This window comes from Dioscorea cayenensis, chromosome 8 (genome assembly GCF_009730915.1).
Source record: "Dioscorea cayenensis subsp. rotundata cultivar TDr96_F1 chromosome 8, TDr96_F1_v2_PseudoChromosome.rev07_lg8_w22 25.fasta, whole genome shotgun sequence".
Classification (NCBI taxonomy): domain Eukaryota; kingdom Viridiplantae; phylum Streptophyta; class Magnoliopsida; order Dioscoreales; family Dioscoreaceae; genus Dioscorea; species Dioscorea cayenensis.
In genome coordinates this window covers 8,466,925-8,484,422 of record NC_052478.1, presented here as the reverse complement: position 1 = coordinate 8,484,422, position 17,498 = coordinate 8,466,925, and the positions used below count along the sequence as shown (strand labels likewise).

The 17,498-nt window shown below is 34.1% G+C and overlaps 3 protein-coding genes across 7 annotated transcripts; 1 reads left to right on the top strand and 2 right to left on the bottom strand.

The window, feature by feature from the left end:
• Window positions 1-248: 248 nt before the first annotated feature.
• On the top strand, window positions 249-903 carry LOC120267586. Its single transcript, XM_039275265.1, has one exon. The coding sequence runs from the start codon at window positions 343-345 to the stop codon at window positions 679-681; it is 339 nt and encodes a 112-aa protein (XP_039131199.1). The 5' UTR covers window positions 249-342; the 3' UTR covers window positions 682-903.
• Window positions 904-1,294: 391 nt separating this feature from the next.
• LOC120267585 lies at window positions 1,295-4,440 on the bottom strand. Of its 4 annotated transcripts, none has more exons than XR_005538497.1 (5): window positions 4,160-4,440; window positions 3,063-3,144; window positions 2,804-2,962; window positions 1,928-2,404; window positions 1,295-1,771 (listed from the first exon to the last, which is right to left on the bottom strand). XR_005538497.1 is itself a non-coding variant. In XM_039275264.1 (4 exons), the coding sequence occupies exons 1-4, from the start codon at window positions 4,373-4,375 to the stop codon at window positions 2,337-2,339; spliced, it is 525 nt and encodes a 174-aa protein (XP_039131198.1). In that variant the 5' UTR covers window positions 4,376-4,440; the 3' UTR covers window positions 1,295-2,336. The 4 variants fall into 4 exon arrangements, 1 of the variants encoding a protein (XP_039131198.1); XR_005538495.1 differs by having other exon boundaries at window positions 1,295-2,075; window positions 2,243-2,404; XR_005538496.1 differs by having other exon boundaries at window positions 2,243-2,404.
• A 7,065-nt stretch (window positions 4,441-11,505) lies between these two features.
• On the bottom strand, window positions 11,506-15,634 carry LOC120267746 (glycerophosphodiester phosphodiesterase GDPDL4-like). Of its 2 annotated transcripts, XM_039275425.1 has the most exons (9): window positions 15,475-15,634; window positions 14,356-14,649; window positions 14,114-14,223; window positions 13,525-14,026; window positions 13,404-13,445; window positions 13,012-13,296; window positions 12,621-12,760; window positions 11,967-12,450; window positions 11,506-11,888 (listed from the first exon to the last, which is right to left on the bottom strand). In XM_039275425.1, exons 1-9 carry the CDS (start codon window positions 15,578-15,580, stop codon window positions 11,593-11,595), a joined length of 2,259 nt encoding a protein of 752 aa, XP_039131359.1. In that variant the 5' UTR covers window positions 15,581-15,634; the 3' UTR covers window positions 11,506-11,592. The 2 variants fall into 2 exon arrangements, with proteins under 2 accessions (XP_039131359.1, XP_039131358.1); XM_039275424.1 differs by having other exon boundaries at window positions 14,114-14,649.
• Window positions 15,635-17,498: the final 1,864 nt, after the last annotated feature.

Sequence of the window (17,498 nt, the reverse complement as noted above, 5' to 3'; positions counted from 1 at the left end):
CTGCATTGCATGAAAATGAAAAACCAAGTGGGAGAGTGGTCAAACTATTCCATGGTTTCTCACCTCATCAACCCTTGTCCTTCTCTTGTGTATTTTGTATTAGATAGAGTATTAATGGGGGTAAGAAAGTAGTCAATCTTATTGGCACCTCCACAACTTGCTCTCCTTTGGAGATAATGCCAACCCATGGTGGCAATGGAATAGACTTTTAGATGAACCAGACCCCACTTCACACCTTTATAAGCCTTTGCTAGTGATTGAACCATTGCCTAAAGCAAGGCTTCAAGCTTCTTTCATCTTCTTTCCTTAATTTTCCAACCTTGTTCTGAATTCTATCACTGCATGGTAAGCTCTAGTTGTTCTTCGGAGATGAGGCGTGTCTTGGCTGCTGTGAAACGGAGACTGAGCTTAACTAAGAAGACGGCGAGAGTGGCCGATGAAAGTTCGGTAGGAAGAGTTGATGGTGATGGACTAATAGGAAACCCGGTTACCGGCCGAGGAGGTAGTCCTTTTTCCGGGTTTTTTATGTTGATGCTTGCTCCTCTTGAAGCGGTATCTTATCTTGTTTGTCGGCCCGGTGATGGCTCCGGTGATGTTTGGCCGGCCGGTGAGCTTCCAAGGGCCTCGGAGATGGATTATCTTATGGTACGTGATAGCATGAGATATGCTATTTATGTTTAGTTATGTTTAGTTTCAGGATAGAAATTAAGAGTGGCAGAGTGATACAGTGTTGATGATGATGATGATGATTATGATTATGATCATGCTGTGATGTGTGTGTTCATGGCTTGGATTGGAAAAATTAAAGCTTTTGATCATTGGATTCATGGAGGGTTTTGGTTTTGTATTGCTCTTTGTTCTCAATGAATTGCTTGGGTTTCTATAGAGATCATACAGTTATAATTAATCAAGTTCATGAGATTTGGAATTCTCTTTGGTTTGTTTTTTAATTTTTTATTTTTATTTTTATTTTTATCTGTTGAATTGAAATTGAAGACAGGGGGCTGGAAGCTCATAACATCAATGAACAGAAGGTTCACATGGTCGTTGTGGAGATGACAATGATAAAACCAATGATTGGATCTTTTGTGGTGCAAAAGAATGGTGTGCACTTTGCCTTGTCTAAGGGCCGGGCCACCTGAACTCGGGCTGAAACCCGGTCATAGAAAAGCCGGGCTTCGGGTTGGCCGGGTTTGAATTCCAGTTCACCCTGTTTATAAGCAGATATCAAGATCAAATTCAAGCCATTCATAACTTTATCATAGTCGACACAATCACAATGCACGCTGCAAAATAAAATGCATAATATTATCTTCATTCCGGTTAAGCGATGAGAGTCGATACATCTGTTTTATACAAACAAAAAAAATTAACGAAGAACATAACCGAGAATATAATTCACATCCTTAAAATGGTTCTTCTTCGTTCACAAGCAATGATAATTCACCACATACATTTTATGCACATAGATATCGGAAATTCTTTATAAACTTGCTTCTTTCAATATAAGAGATGAGATCTGCAAGGGAACCTTATTTCAAGTCATAGAAGGCGGAAACCGAAATTCCATCAAGATTATTTGGCTATATGATATAGATCCACGACATAGCTGCTCAGTATAATAATGCAAGTTGGAACAAGATGCTCCAATAATTCTTGGTGTAAAAACTTAAAAACGCAAACACTTATCACCACCTCGAGTTCAAATTCCATCGGATAAAACATGAGATCGTCATGGATTCTCGTCAGACATGTGAGTGGTTTCCATGTCCTGATAAACCAAAGTACGAAAAAAAAGAGGTAAGTGACCACCTTTGTGCAAAGAGAACATGAACAGTGAATACAAATAAAGCAACAGATCGATTCTTTCTTTCTATCATGTTTCATGCCCAGTCTTAATCTGAGAGGAAGATGCTTGTACACAAACCGCTTTGCCTTTTCCAAAGTGCAGAAGGTAAAGGAAGCATTGGCTGTTAACCAGTCAGTTTGGTTAACCAATAAACCGATAGAGACTTGGATGAGGTTTGAAAATTGAATCTTTGCGTTGAACTTGAGAATTACAGGTCCAGCAACAACTAGATTGATAATGAGAGAATGAGATCAAGCACATACACTATACATATACAATATTTCACACTTTCTCCCCTACAATATCGTACACACTAAAAAAAGAAAACCGATGAAACAGTTAACACCATGTATAAGAAAAGAAAGTAGCAAAAGTGCAAAGAGAGACACATACCTTTTCATTGAGTAGTTTGTGACTAGATTGACATCAACTTCAGCACAAGAAGAGTCAAGGTAGGGGAAAACTATTTCGAAGTTGAAGCAGAGGGTCAAATACTCAAACTTGCTCTTAATCGATCAAGCACCCGTTGTTCTCCAGTCAGATGTTCTACCAGTTCTACAAACATGACTTAGAAATGTAATATTTGCGCACAAAAATGTGTGATAGCATGCTAATATAAACCATATAAATTAACAAGCATCATCCCAGATGCATAAAAAAAGGCATGCTAGAAAAGAGTTAACATGATTAAAGAGCTCGCTCTAATACATCCCAGCACAAAATTAAAGCCAACCAAAAACTGGGAAAGAAATATATAAGAATCACAATATAGGTCAAGTTCCGCTTTCTAATTGCATACATTTTTTTTATAGCAAACACTGAAAAGACACATCAATGAGGGCTTGGTCATATATTTAAATAGAACTTGTTAGGAACTCAATCATAGAAAACTTCATCCATCACAATACTAGACACACAGACCATATAAAAATGTCAAGAACAAAGAATCAATACCATTGGTGTAATTGCGACAATCATGCTTGCCAACTATTAAATCCGTAGGCCAATCTTCACTGAACTTGTCAGCAACATCTACACCATCAGAACTAGCATAACCAACAAACCAGCACCTACTTTTGGGCAGCCTCCTCATTGCCCTCTTCAGTATGAGTCCTTCAAAAAGGTTAAAGAGATTAGATGCAGAAAAAGCATCCGAGCAAGATTTGTAACAATCTCAACTGAAAGCTGACACTAATAAAATAACATCTATTACCTGGGATTGGTCTCTGAAATGCAGCTGCAAATGCTGCATAGAAGCCCTCTGGATCTTTAGGTTGAAAATCAAAAATAAAAGCCTGCAAAGGAAAAGTGTTAAAAGTCTACTCTAGACCACAAGTGCATTGATTGAGGACATAATGATAACTTCTTTAAAAAGGATTGAACATCAAAGAAACTCTAAATGTTTTTATAGAAAAGAATGGATAAAAAATACCCTTACGTCTCAATCTTGAAGTTCAAGAATGATCATTTGAATTACAACTCTTTTGCGTGGAAGAAAAACTCTCCTTTTGTTCTCCCACTGTTGAATGTACAACCCTTCTTAATTCTCATCTTATAATTCTCATTAATTGAACACATGTCATATGTAACTAACCCCACACCTATGGATCTTACCCGAACACACATTATTAACAAACATACTCAATGAAAAAAAAAATGGGCTTGCATCCTGCAAAGGAAAATTTTCAAAAAATTCAATAATTGAACATGAAGGAAAACAAAGGATTTGTAAATGAACAAAGAGTTGAACCTAAGAACTGCAACAAAACATTCAAATGCTTGCATTTTGATGCAAACAAATGCAACAAAATGGATAATTAAGCGCAGTTTAAAACAAAAAAATAGGATTAAATAGGGATAGATTCAGATCAAGAACTGAGATAAATCACTATGAAGCTGCAACAAAACAAAAAAAGAAAAGCTTGCAACTAGATACAAACAGGTCCAGCAAAAATGCGAAATTGAGCACATTTGAGAGGATTATATGTAGATAGATTCAGACCAGGGATGGGATCAATCACTAATGAAGCTGCAACGAAACATTCAAAAGCTTGCAACGTGACACAAAATAATTCAGAAAAATGGAACAATGACAAAAAGTATCAGAATGAAACCACAACAGAACATTCAAAAGCTTGCAAATTGAATTGAAAACACAAAAAAAGAGAATTATAAACGAACCACAATGAAGCAAAAGCTTGCAATTTGAAACAAATCACTCCAAAAACTCAATAATTGAGCAAAATTGAAACAAAAAAAAAAAAAAAGAAAAAAGAAAAAGAAAGGATACCTAAGGAAAGAGATTTATACCTGGGCAAGAGATGGATCTGGTTTGATGGCGACCATGAAGTGTTGCGCATCCCAGAGGGCGAGAGAGTAGGCTGCGGAGACGAGCATCTGGGGCGGGCCATTGGCAGCGCGCAGAGGCACCGCTACAACGTATACAGCATCTCGTTGCTTCATTTGAAGCAGCGAAGGAGAGGATGGAGGCGTTGGCCGAGCTGCCATGAGCGTTGTGGAAGCCATGGACAGTGCCTTCAGAGCTTCGAATGATCCGAGTTTTATCCATTTAATTAAATTTTAAAGAAGTCTTCTCAAACTTCATATAATTTTCCAAATATTTTTTTTCCTAAATCTCATAAAGAACCAAACCCAAAACCCTAAAAAAACTATATATATCCTAAAAAAACAGAGCTAGGCTGAACCTATGATTGTTTGGATAAATCTTTTTAATTTACAAAGAGGAATTTTTTTTTTTTTAAACTATTTTTTTTTTACACCCTCAATTTGGGAATTGGGATGGTACTCAAAGAAACAACCTTTAAAAAATTTTATAATTTTTATAATTAAAAAGAAAACCATAGTAATCTTTATTTTTTAATTAATTACAAATATCACTTTTTTCAATCTAAATTTTTTTATCCAGTCTTGCAGATTAATTAATGTTACTAATCTTGTCCAAAAGATTCTTACATCTCATCCTCCACATTAGATTTGATCTTCGTAATCAAATTTCATATCTTGCAATAGTTTGTTTGATCATGAGGTGTTGATCTTATTCCCTAGTTATCAATGTAGATCGCATGCCGATATTACCCAAAACATTGTTATATTACTACATTTCTTTTTTTATACTTTAATTTTTGTATATTTTTGTTATTAAGTACTCCCTCTATTCATAATTACATGTCGTTTAAGGATATTGCACATAAGAATTAAGGATAGCATTAAATTATCTAAATTTTAACATAAAAAACAACCAAATTACTGACCTATCCCTCTCTTGAAACTATGTATTTTTTTAAGGACTATAAATATTACTCTCTTTATTTATATAACTTAGGAAATTGAAGATGGGGAAAATTGGGAAAAAAAATAAATATTGCCTTGATATTGTAAAAGAACAACTATTTTGGAATAATTTTTTTTTTAAAACGACATGTATTTAGAAACGGAGGGAGTAATATTTTTATTTAATAACAAAGTTAGAATAAGTAAATTATATTATTATATATCATTTATTTTCCATTCCCTAATTAACCAAATAAGGTTTATCAAACCACATTTCATTTTCTCTCTTATTAAAATTTGGCTATCGAAACAAAATTCAACCTTTTCTTTCTTTCTATTTTTTTCTTACTTTCCCTTTGAACCTAAGCACCGTGAAAAACTCTAAACCTTTAAAGGTTAACATTATAAGTCATAAAGCCCCAAATTTTTTTTTTAGAGAGGGAGGGAGTGATTAGGAGAGAGAAAGAATGACATAAATGTATACATGGATCATCTTTTTGCATGCACATCCTTGCAAAAGTCACATAATTATTTATCTATCTCTTTGTCTCTAATAAGAGAGTATATACATAAAAGCAAACATAAAGGTATGATCAATATAACCTATGTCACATGCCTAGTACTCCTTATTATAGGAGTAACTAGTCTAGCCTTCCAAGATTTAGATCTGATCACATTTCCATATATCTTCATTCTAGTGAACATAATTTTTGACTCCACACTTTCAACTTCTACAAGTCTTACTATTCAGTCGAGAGCTTAGAGGAATTGATTAGTGACTAGTCGGATAACCAACTTTGGTGGGATGTGGCTCGTACATATTTGCTAAAAAGTTATTGCATCAAAAGGCCAAACTTAAAATGTGGGTTAAGAAGAAATTTGGATCCACAAACTTATGGAAAGGCTATTCTTTTGGAACTGGAGATCCTAGACATATGTAGTGAGACTAGGTCTCTCTTGATGAATGAACTTGCAAAGGACTCTGCTATGCATTTAGACCTCGGTTCTACCTTGCAATAAGAAGAGATCTACCGAAAACAACAATCCCATCTTTTATTTAGTGATGAATAGTCTCTGAAATTGTAATTATATCCCACCGCATTTCCCATAATAATGACTGGATTAGGGAAGATGGCCAAATCAAAAGAGTGACAATTGAGCTTGGGTAGACAAGGCTCCTACATCTAATGCTTTCCCCATCCTTTTTTTACTAAAACAACTCAACTATTATCCAAGGTGACATCCTCAAGCTTCTTACTAACTTATGTAACGATCACATCATCTTCGAGCATATCAATTGGGTTAACATCGCCCTCATATCAAAAGTAAAATCCCTTAGCAATAAATTGGACTTCCACCCCATTAGCCTTATCATCTCATAACTTCAAATCATGTCCTTCCATAATCTTGGCATCTCATTGATCTTCATCTAAGATAGATGTATCATTGACAATATTGTCATTATCAAAGAGTCCATATTTAGCTTTTAAAAACATAAAATCCCTTGTAACATACTCAAAATAGACTTTGCCAAGGACTTGAACATGGTTGATTAGGATTTTTTACTTGACTCCCTCATAGCTCGAGCTTTGGGTCCCGCTATATCAAATGATTAGATCTATATTATTTACTTCCAAGGCAATTATCCTTGTACATGGCCAACGACCAAATGGTCTATTGGTATACGGATCGCCAATAGAGCTCTTCACCGAGTGGTGAGAGTTCGATTATAGGCTGAGGGCACATTTCTGGGAGATGTGAGCGGTGGTTATGTGCGGATGGTCTCATCACCCATGTGTGCATGGGCCCTGCCCCCACTTGCTCCACCGAGGCTTGTGCACATCTCTGACGGTTTAGCAGGGCCTTCGAGCTGTCTGTTCCTCTTGTCAAAAAATCATCCTTGTATATGGACTTCCACATGGGTATATTCTTTACCAATAAGGACTAAGATAGAGTGATCCACATCCTCCTTTTCTGCTCACATTGGATGCTAACTCCCTCAATGCTATGTTTAATCATGTACTCAATTAAGGTGAACATAGGGCCTGGAATAGTAGCACAAAATGTATCACCCTCAATATTTGGATGACCTCATCATTCTCTCAGGTGGAAAATATAGACTTTAGGATAATCAAACTCCTAAACTCATCTTATATATATATATATATATATATATATTGAAGGTTTTCAGTTTTCTCATACATTTTAATAAAATTGTCTTTTCTTTTCCCAATTTGATCATTACCCCAACCCGACTTTGGCATTGATCCTATACTGTTCTATAGGTTTCCCTTTTTCTCACTTATCTAAAGGTACCAATCTCTACCAAACGCCCTAGCAGTCAAGGCTGAATGAAACTTATTCTATTCATATATTCTAGGATATCTCCTTAAAAATAAAAAGTCCTTAGAAAAGAGACACATCCTCCTTAATTCCACATAATTCTCAATTCTAACATATTGGATGTTAGTGATTAAGTTACCCGACTAGTTCATTTAGTCAATTAATAAGATTCGTAGGACTTCCTCTGGTTCGGATCAAATTTCATCCATAAAGAGGTATCACCTTATCATATGTCGCCAATTATACAAATTCAAGTGGTGGTTTGGGGAGGGCGGGGGGTGGGGGAGGGGGCTAAGTTTATCATAACATTTTACTAGCAAATGATGGTAGAAGATAAGGTTTGGGGAACATTATTAATAGGGTAAACTACACAAATAGTCACTAAACTATATGGTTATTCCTATTTTGGTCATTGAACTTTAAAAAATTCTATTTCAGTCACTAAACTTTAGTTTTGCTTCCAATCAAATCACTAGGGAGAATGTTGTTAACGACGTCTTGACATGGCATGCCATGTCACATACTTTTTTGCCACGTCACTAAAGTTCAGTGACCTAAATAGAATTTCTTAAAGTTCAGTGTCCAAAATAGGAATAACTCTATAGTTTAGTGACTATTTTTTGAGGTTGGCTCAAGAGTAGTTAGACCAATTTTTAGTAGAACACCTTGTTTCTTCTTTGTTGAAAATCAAGATAAATGTTTTCATCTTGCTCAGGTTATAAACACAATGTTTTTCTGCTATGATGGTTCATGCTATTTTGAATTGCTGTATAGGGTTCTTCTTTAAGCTACAAACACACAATAAAGTTTTGTATCTGGAACTGGTTTTGAAAATGCATGTAGGCAATAACAAGGGAGACAAGTGCCTTCTAGGTATATAAGGGACTTGCCACAAGTTAGAAATATGACCCAAAGAAAAAGGAAAGTGTCTCAATATGATAGAAATACTAAGAAACAACTCTCCAAGGGTGCACATTAACAGAAGGATTGTTATTGGGGAGGTTGCACATGTTGTGGAAGTCTTCAGTAGGCTTAGTTTTTGAAAGTAGACATGTCAAGTGTTTTTTCTCTTTTTTGTTTGGCTTTAACAGACCATTACATATGAACCAGGGTTTTTGTCAAGTTGTTAGATGCCAGGCATGTCTGCCAATTTTGTGCATCAACTTGGGATTTGAATATAATTATGTTTAGTTATCAATACAAGTAACTATTTCACCAAAACTCGGTTTGTATAATTGTGTTTTGTGAATGTCATTTTGGAACATTCAATAGTTGATTTATTGAATGCATATATTGTTCCATACATTTATAAATACATCTTTACAAGAAAAATTGAATCTACAGTTACAACAAAAACCTGGGAAAAAAATCAAGGATAAACCACACAAATAGTCACTAAATTATAGAATTATATCTATTTTGGTCACTGAACTTTAAAAAATTCTACTTAGGTCACTGAACTTTAGTGATGTGACAAAAAGCATGTGACATCGCTTGCCACGTCAAGACGCCATTAACGGCGATCTCCCTAGTGACTTTATTGGAAGCAAAACTAAAGTTTAGTGACCTAAATAGAATTTTTTAAAGTTCAATGATCAAAACAAGAATACCCCAATAGTTTAGTGACTATTTGTGTGGTTTACCCTTATTAATAATTGTTAGTTATCCAGTTTACCATCTTCCTCCAAGAAGATAATCCTTCTTTTGGTCTAGGATACTTACTTGTTGACAGTCTTTCCCAATTGTATCTTACCCGTTATTGGGAATGGGGGACATATCTCTACCTGGTATAAGAGCAGCTCTTATGGGAATTTGTTGAGTGGACATTGAGCGCTCAACAAATTCTCCTCCCATTAGAGAATGTCTATGGCCACTGAGAACTTAGTGACCACCAACCGTTTAATTGGTAGGATCCACTTACTTTTTTAAATTAATTTTTTTAAATTTAAATGTAATAGGTATGCTCCACTTTTTAATTAAAGATTTTTTTTAAAAAAATATTTAAAGGTTTTAATGGCTGCATCCATCGAATAGTTAAATTTCTTTAAACTTTTCATCACTATAGATACATCCACATTCTCAAACAAAACCTATATTCTTCTCCACATCTTCATCTTTAAATTTTCTACCTATTATGGATAAAAATACTCATCCATCTTCCCAAACTCCAAATTTCTCAAATAATTTTCAAAGTTTTCCATATTATTTCTTTTTACCAAATATGCAAAACTTTTAATATCATCAAAATTCACAAAATTATCCAAACTCACAAAATTTTTTACACTTTTATCCAAACGTCCAAAATCAACCAAGCTTTTCATACAGTTATCCTATATTTTAGGGACAGAGTTTTTTCAATCTGACCATGGCAAGTCAACAACTCAACACAGAAACAAGTGGCCTTCCGATTCCTACCAGTGACCCTGAAAATTTTGATAGATGTTCTCATGCTAATTAACAAAATACAACAAAAGCATATTTATTTTCTTCAATAATGACTTTAATTACGTAATATTTTTAATATTCTTAATTTATCTTAAATTATTTCTTTATTTATTCATCAATTTGATAAATTGTTTTTTATTTTTTATCATCCACAAATTAAATTATTTTTTAATATTATTAATTTTTTAATAATAATATAATAATTTATTATTATTCATATATTTTTATTATTTTATATATGTATTTTTAATATATTATTTAATTATTTCATTAATAATATTTAATTTTTTTTAAATAAATATGTTTTAATGAAATATTTAATATAAATAGTTAAAATGATGAATGAAATGATTGTAGGTGATATATTATGGTATAATTATTATATGAGATAGTTTAATGGGTAAGAGTTTAATGAATTAATGAGATGACATATGCATTAAACTCTAGGATAGTATAATAATTAAAGATGCTATAATTAGTGGCTCAATAGCAATACCTCCCGGTGATCTCTACAACTAATGGTTTCCAGTTAAGACATCCTTGTTGATTTTATAGTGCTTGTGGATATTCATGTTAGTTTTCCGAATCTTTTTGTTTATGGGCAAGATTGCAATACTTAGAAACTTGAGTGCAGCAGGGTCTTTTTGGTACATTGTTTTATTATTATTTTTTTTAATGACAGTGGACTCATGTACCTTTTAGGTTTGATTATTTGGCAAAGACCTTACCTTGCATTGATAAAGTTAACATTTTTAACCAGCTTGTGTAGGACAACAAGATCCTCATGCTTGAGAATCTTGTGAAGAAGGGTTGTAATATAATGGCTGTAACTATATATGTACTTTGTCGGTGGTCAAAGAAATGGTTATCCATCTTGTATTTGGTTGCCCTTTTGCTACCTAATTATAAAACTACTTCAGATACATATTCCATCTCCTCTAGTTTCCCATTACGTTAGTTATGATGTGGTCCGCTTGGAGACTAAATCTAACAGCTCACTTTTGGACTATATGGGATATTCTAACTCGGGTATATATATCTTCTAGAGTATATATCTAATTGTTGTTGCCTCTAGCCGATATCATCCCTATCAAATTAATCATATAATCTTCTTTGAATATTTGTAGTCCTAAACTTAAAAAGGCTCAAGTTGGATGACCCCGTCGTGCCTATCAAGAGTAGCTTTGAGTTCTTGTATTTGTTTAATGAGTATTGAGAGATTACACATAATATTAGATCCGGTTAAAGAGTTAGCTTCTCTTACCCCACTAATATTAACCCGACAAATGATCTACTGCCTGACGATTTATCACAAGTGCCACTCTACCTTGTCAATGATTTACCTCCATTTCATCCTCATCTTCACCATTGGTGGAATATGTGGCATTTTTCCATACTCAATCTTATCGGTTCGCTATATAATTTAATGATGGTATACAATTGTTTCTTCTCTTTTGATAAATCTTTGTTCATCTAGTTTTAAAAATTTATTAAGAGATAAATTAATTAACCTTTGCTATGTAAAATCAAAAAAATATTGAACTATATTACAATTACAAAGTTTTGATCTCAACATATATGCAAAACATATATAGATTGGCGCACAAGAGCAAACTATAACATCAAGGGGGAAAACCTAGAACTATCAGTACAATAACTAAAATTCACCACAACGTCAATTTCATCATTATTACAGAGAGAGAGATTAAAGCAACAGAGTTTAGGTGGACATTTGAACTACTTGGAGCTGGTGCAGTTGGAGGAGATGGAGAAGTGGATGGCCCTGTTTTTGCACCTTTTACTGAAGGCAGAGGTGACTCCAAAACATCAGCGGCATCCAAGACCGGAAATGGAGCAACAGCCGGCGGCAGAACAACAGGGGGAATAAGTGTCCATAATGTGCCAACTCCTAAAGCTTCCATATAATTTGGAAACCCACCAGATTTTGCACAAGTATTTCCTGTTTCGCCCACACAGAATGATTCAGAAATATGGCACAAGTAAGCATTACTGAAGAAAAGATTAACATGATACGTACTTCTATATGTCTTAGTTGTTCGCGGGGAATCGGTGATAATGCCATCAACTCCTGATATATTAACATATGAATTGATCTCCACATATGGGTCCATGAAGAAATCCCAGAAATGTGTTACAAACTCGTTCTGGAGAACATATACGTACACCGCAAGACCAGCAGACTTCAATCTTTTCACAACCTGTGTCTGGTCAATAATGTAGTTATAGTTTTCGAGGAATATAGATTTCTTGTCAATGGCCACAGAGTGAGCAAAGTTTGCGATGTCTGCAATGGAGGAGTTATCGGCATTGCTAATGGATTCGTGGACCACGTAGCTGAGATTGTACTTGGTTTGCTGCTTGAACTTCATCAGGACTGAACTGCTGTTTGATTGGATCATAACTTGCTGAGTAGAGAGGTTGTTGTAGCCTGTACTGTTTAGAGCGTTGATGACTTCATTGACTACATCAAAGCCCAACTTCTCCACAAGGAAAGCAGCATTCTGCACAAGTGTAAAGGAAACACACTATTTAATTGATCATGGAAAATTGTGTTCACATTTAGGTAGCACATTAATGGTTTTCAGTGAGTTCATCTTTATGCTTGAATTTGGTTGGTATTATTCCCTTCTAATTTGAAATGTAAACAGTGGTAGAGTTTGAGAATTCTCACGTTTATTTTAATAGTGACTCCAGATAAGGCCTTGTCTTTCGCAAATGCCAGAAAATCCAATAATTTCATGAACTGCCCACTGTATTTAAATCTTGGGTTTCTGACCATGCCGTAGTTTATCTCTGGACTTGATATAACGGCTGCATTAAAAAAAGTACAGGCTTAGAGCTTTTGCAAAATGTACAAGGATATGAATTCACAAGGAAATCTCAATACAAAGCACAAAAACAGCAGAACATTTTGAAACAGATACGAGAGAATGCAGGCAAAAATTTTGAAGGCATTCATGACTTGAAATAAAATGTAGAGTTGAGAGTAAATGTTAGATTAATGGGATTATTCAGTTTTTTCAAAGTAATTTGAAGCAAATTCAAAAGAAAATTAGGCTTACGTTTCAAATTGTGAATTTCTTCCCATGTGAAATTGAAGACAAAAATTCCAGTAGCTGCCTGAAGTTCAGGTAATGTAGAAATACGCGCTCTAAAAGCCGATGTTGTTACTGTAGTAACTTGAATAAGGTCTATTGAACTCATGCATATAGGAACTCCATCTTTTGTCATTTGAACAGGACAGTCAATAAAATCAGCACCATCTAGAACTGCTTGATTGTAAGCAAGATCTGTGCAGTCTGGGTAGTCACTACTAGCTCCATTGTAGGAGATAATAGTCGGCTTTCCTGAAACATCAACCGATGATATAACAAAATGAATTAGGTTGACAAATTACAAGTCATTGACATTATAAGGAGTAGGACAAAAGAAGAATACTAAATTATCTGCATACCGAGATCAGAGTTATTATTCTTGTCCATATGAGAATAGCAATCTGCAAATATATTACTAGTTATCAACACTCTGAACAACCATCAAGGATTGTTGAAAATGTATCATATGGTGCAAATTACCTATGGCCTCCGATGAGGTTATAGGATGGTCGGTAAGCACACCATCGACTGAGAAGTCACCATTATCCACATAGTTAAGGTATTCGGCTAAAGGATCATAGGTATAATTGAAGGGAATAATTGCATCATTATGGAAGCCTGAAGCAAATACTTCAAGTCCTACTTTATGTGCGTCTGTGACAACAGAGGTGTGAGGTAGTAGATATGGTTCATTTGTTGCATTCCAAATGTATTCCTTGGGCACAAGAATTCCGGAAGCAAATGTCTTGATAAAGGTAAGATTTTTCAATAAAGAACTATATTTTTGGTTCATGGTAGGTTCAGTATCATCATACTCGAGAAATCGAAACACAAGTTTCGTCTTGGTTCCCCTAAATTCTCTCACTAGATTGCGGAGGAAATCAACTTCTGGTGATGAGACATAATTTACAGTAACATTTTTTGATACTGAAAGTATATACCTTGTCATGTTCAAAAGGTGTTGACTGTAGAATGCATCATGCTGCATTGTAATTGAGAAAACAAATATCATGTTGTGATAGAATTTGATTTAGAAATGTGATACTGAAAAGAGTCTAAGAATAGGGACCTGTATATTTAACCATAGTCCTGGTGGCTTAAGAGCTACTACATCTTCAACACCAAAGATTCCATAGGCCAAATCAAATTTCTCGGTTCGAGAATAAATTGCCTGAACTACTGCTTGCATGAGCAAGGTGTTGTCAATATATAGGTCATAATTCATCAACAAGAACTTAAATTTGGAGTAGTCAGCATTTTCGAAGTATGAAACAGAAAATTTCGGTTTGTAGGATAAATTGAAGAACTTACAGCCGACATTTGCCAGATCTTTCAAAGCATAGTCCACTGAAAACCATCCTTTTGTGAGGACACCATTAATGATGTATTTATTTTTCCCATTAGGAAATACATAAGCAATGTTGGTACAATTGTCTAACTTGATATCAGGAAGACAGATTCCAAAGCCATCCTTTGTTAATCGTACATCACACCATAGAATTGTATCAGTTTTACTGCTCATCATTGCTAATTCATAAGCTGCTGAACTAGAGTCTGGAAAGATCCCTGAGAATCCCCCCTTGGCAACTACTAACGGGGCAGAACCTGAAATTGGAACAACAAATGATCGTCCAAATGGACTTTAGAAAAAAAAAAATTTGACAGAACTGAAAGCAAAATCTGAGTATGATTGCTTTTTAAGGTAAGAAATTCATGACTGAAATTTGCAGAATCCAATCAAAAGCAGGAACTTTTTTTTTAAAAAAAAAAATAACTACTTAATTGGAGAAAGTTAGCAATATGAGCAGAATAATCCAATCTCTCTACAATCTCCAAACAAATTCCTATAACTAATTTTCTCCAGAAGGAAAACTAGCAATATGAACAGAATAGTCGGTCTTTCACCAATCTCAAAACAAATGTCTACAAATGCAACTATTCTATCAAAATCCAGTCATACTTATCAACCATACACACACACAGAGCTTTCCTCAAAGCGAAACTATTCTTAATCTCACAAACTTGGCAATATGAGCAAACTAATCCAATATCATAACAAATCTCTTAAAGTTAACAAAATTTCCATCAGAAATCACCAACATGCTGAGTAATCACATCTAAAAAAGAACAAAAGCTTAACACAAACAAAATCACTCTTAATATATCCAATAAAGACAGTAGCAATATGAACAAACTAATCCAATCTTTCTACCATCACAACAATAAAAACACAAGCATAAATAATACAAAATTCTCCTAGCAACAAAATCAAACAAATCCCTACAACCATTCCATACAAAACCTTCAAAAGACTCATGAGTGATCAAACCAAAAAAAGACAACTTCTCCTCAAGTGTGAAACAACTCAGATGAATACCAACAAAACTCCATAAAAGACCCAAAAATTGAAAGCAAGAGAAAGAGGAATACCACTCAAGGTCTGCCAAGATGATGGCTTTGCTAGCTGAGCAGTGACCAGGGAGAGAAAGAGAAGGAATGCAATGAGAAAGGAGAAGAAAGAACTCATTCCCAGCATTGCCTTAACCTCAAGAAGAAGAGCAAAGCTCTAAACAGAGGAGCAAAGATGAGGTTTTTGAAACTACTTTCTACTCCAGGATCATATATAAAAAGGCTTCAAATTGGACTATTTTTTTCTTTTTGCATTTATAACCCTATAAAAAGCAATTATTCACATGGACACACCCACTTAAATATAGTTAATAATACTAGAGAAAGAATATTTTAGAAAACAATTTCATAAAATTGTGGGGTGTTAGATGCGATTGAGATAGCTCTTTTGTACATGATATAGAAAAGTATGGATTGGAAGAAAGAAAGAAAGTGATTTTTTTTTTATTCATAAATTTGTGCTCACTTGTCACTATGTGATTGGATAGGAAGATGTGGGTCCCACATTTTGAATGTTTTTTTCCCGGGAAACTTTTGTTGGGGAGTGGCGACGCACAAATCTTGAAGACTTGAACACACCCAAGTCAGTCAACGGGTTCATCCGGGCCGGGCCGGGCTGATCTTGCCGGTCAGGGCAATGTTGCCTGGTCGGAGTGGTTTAGTTGATTTGACCCTTTTTTTATTATTATTTGGGATTTTTTAATAATTTATTTTTGTTATAAGACCAAAGTTTTGTGAAAATGATGCTATATTTGCGTAATCAATAGATAGATTTTTTCTTTTAAGCAAAAGGGCATTATAAAAACTGTTTAGCTTTAGACTAGAGGTTAATGATTTTTCAAAAACCATTTAACTTTAGATATGTTGGTTGTATGGACTTTTGAAGACAATTTAGCTTAAAAAAAAATTTGATAATATATAAGGTGAAAAAAACTATTTATTATTTTCTCAAAATTTTTATATTAAAAATAAATTCATCGCTAATAATCTTTATATTTATTAGTATCGGATTTTATATGTAAAATATTGGTGCATTTACTTAAGGGGCCGTTTGGTTCGCGGTAATGTAGAAAGATTACCATGTGTTACGTGGTAATCTAAAAGTATTACCACGTTTGGCATTGTATCAGTGGTAATCTGTATGGTAATATCACATTATCAATATTACCAAGAAAGTGGTAATCCTATTACCACCAAATTTAGTGTCTATCTTGGATTACCGTGGTAATCTTATAACTTTTTATATTTTAACAAATTGATTACCATGAAAACCAAAGTAATAAGAGTTCCCAACCAAACATGGTTATATTAAATTACCGTAATATTACCATCCATATAACATTCCCACTCATATTACCATGGTAATCTCGTTACGTGGTAATATGTCATTACCACGAACCAAACGGCCCCTAAAAGATAAGTTCTAATCTTAATTTACACCGGATGAAAGCACATATGTGTTGAGATAATAAATCCATGCTTATAGCATATGACTTGTTCTCGCTCCACCTAAAAATAAATAAATAAATTCATTAGCTCTCAAATGATAAAATATGATGGAATTTTCAAACATAAATTTATTATTGTTTTATGATCTCTCATGGTATTACTTTGGAAAACTTGCGGACATTGTTTGGAATTTCCTTCTACACATTAATTGTGTCAACTGCACAATTTTTTTTTTTGGTGAAAATAAAAAAGATATTTAAAACTAATATTTAGATGTGATCTTGTGGAATATCAATCAATCTTTTTCATCATTAATTATAGCGCTAATTATCTCATTCAACTGTTCAGAATTAAAGTTGATTTTATTGTATTAAATTTAAAAAATAAAATGGGAACATAAACTATTTTTCTTTATATTTTCTAGACTTTTCAATTCAAAAAAATTATTAAATATCAAGGCAACTTGCAAGGTGGTAGGGTTAATGATCTTGTGGAATTTGGAGCGTAACATAGAAAAGTTGTGTGAGAAAGTGATGTGTTGTATTAATAAACGAAGAGGAATAAACGAAGAAAAAAAGAAGACAGTCATGTTCTAA

Coding starts and splice junctions, on each gene's coding strand:
- LOC120267586 (XM_039275265.1), top strand. CDS start 343: ATGGTAAGCTCTAGTTGTTCTTCGGAGATGAGGCGTGTCTTGGCTGCT.
- LOC120267585 (XM_039275264.1), bottom strand. CDS start 4,375: ATGGCTTCCACAACGCTCATGGCAGCTCGGCCAACGCCTCCATCCTCT. Junction 3,145..4,159: donor CAGATCCATCTCTTGCCCAG/GTATAAATCTCT, acceptor TTTCCTTTGCAG/GCTTTTATTTTTGATTTTCA. Junction 2,405..2,803: donor TTGTCGCAATTACACCAATG/GTATTGATTCTT, acceptor TCATGTTTGTAG/AACTGGTAGAACATCTGACT.
- LOC120267746 (XM_039275424.1), bottom strand. CDS start 15,580: ATGCTGGGAATGAGTTCTTTCTTCTCCTTTCTCATTGCATTCCTTCTC. Junction 12,451..12,620: donor GAGTCACTATTAAAATAAAC/GTGAGAATTCTC, acceptor ACACTTGTGCAG/AATGCTGCTTTCCTTGTGGA. Junction 11,889..11,966: donor AACAACTAAGACATATAGAA/GTACGTATCATG, acceptor TGGGCGAAACAG/GAAATACTTGTGCAAAATCT.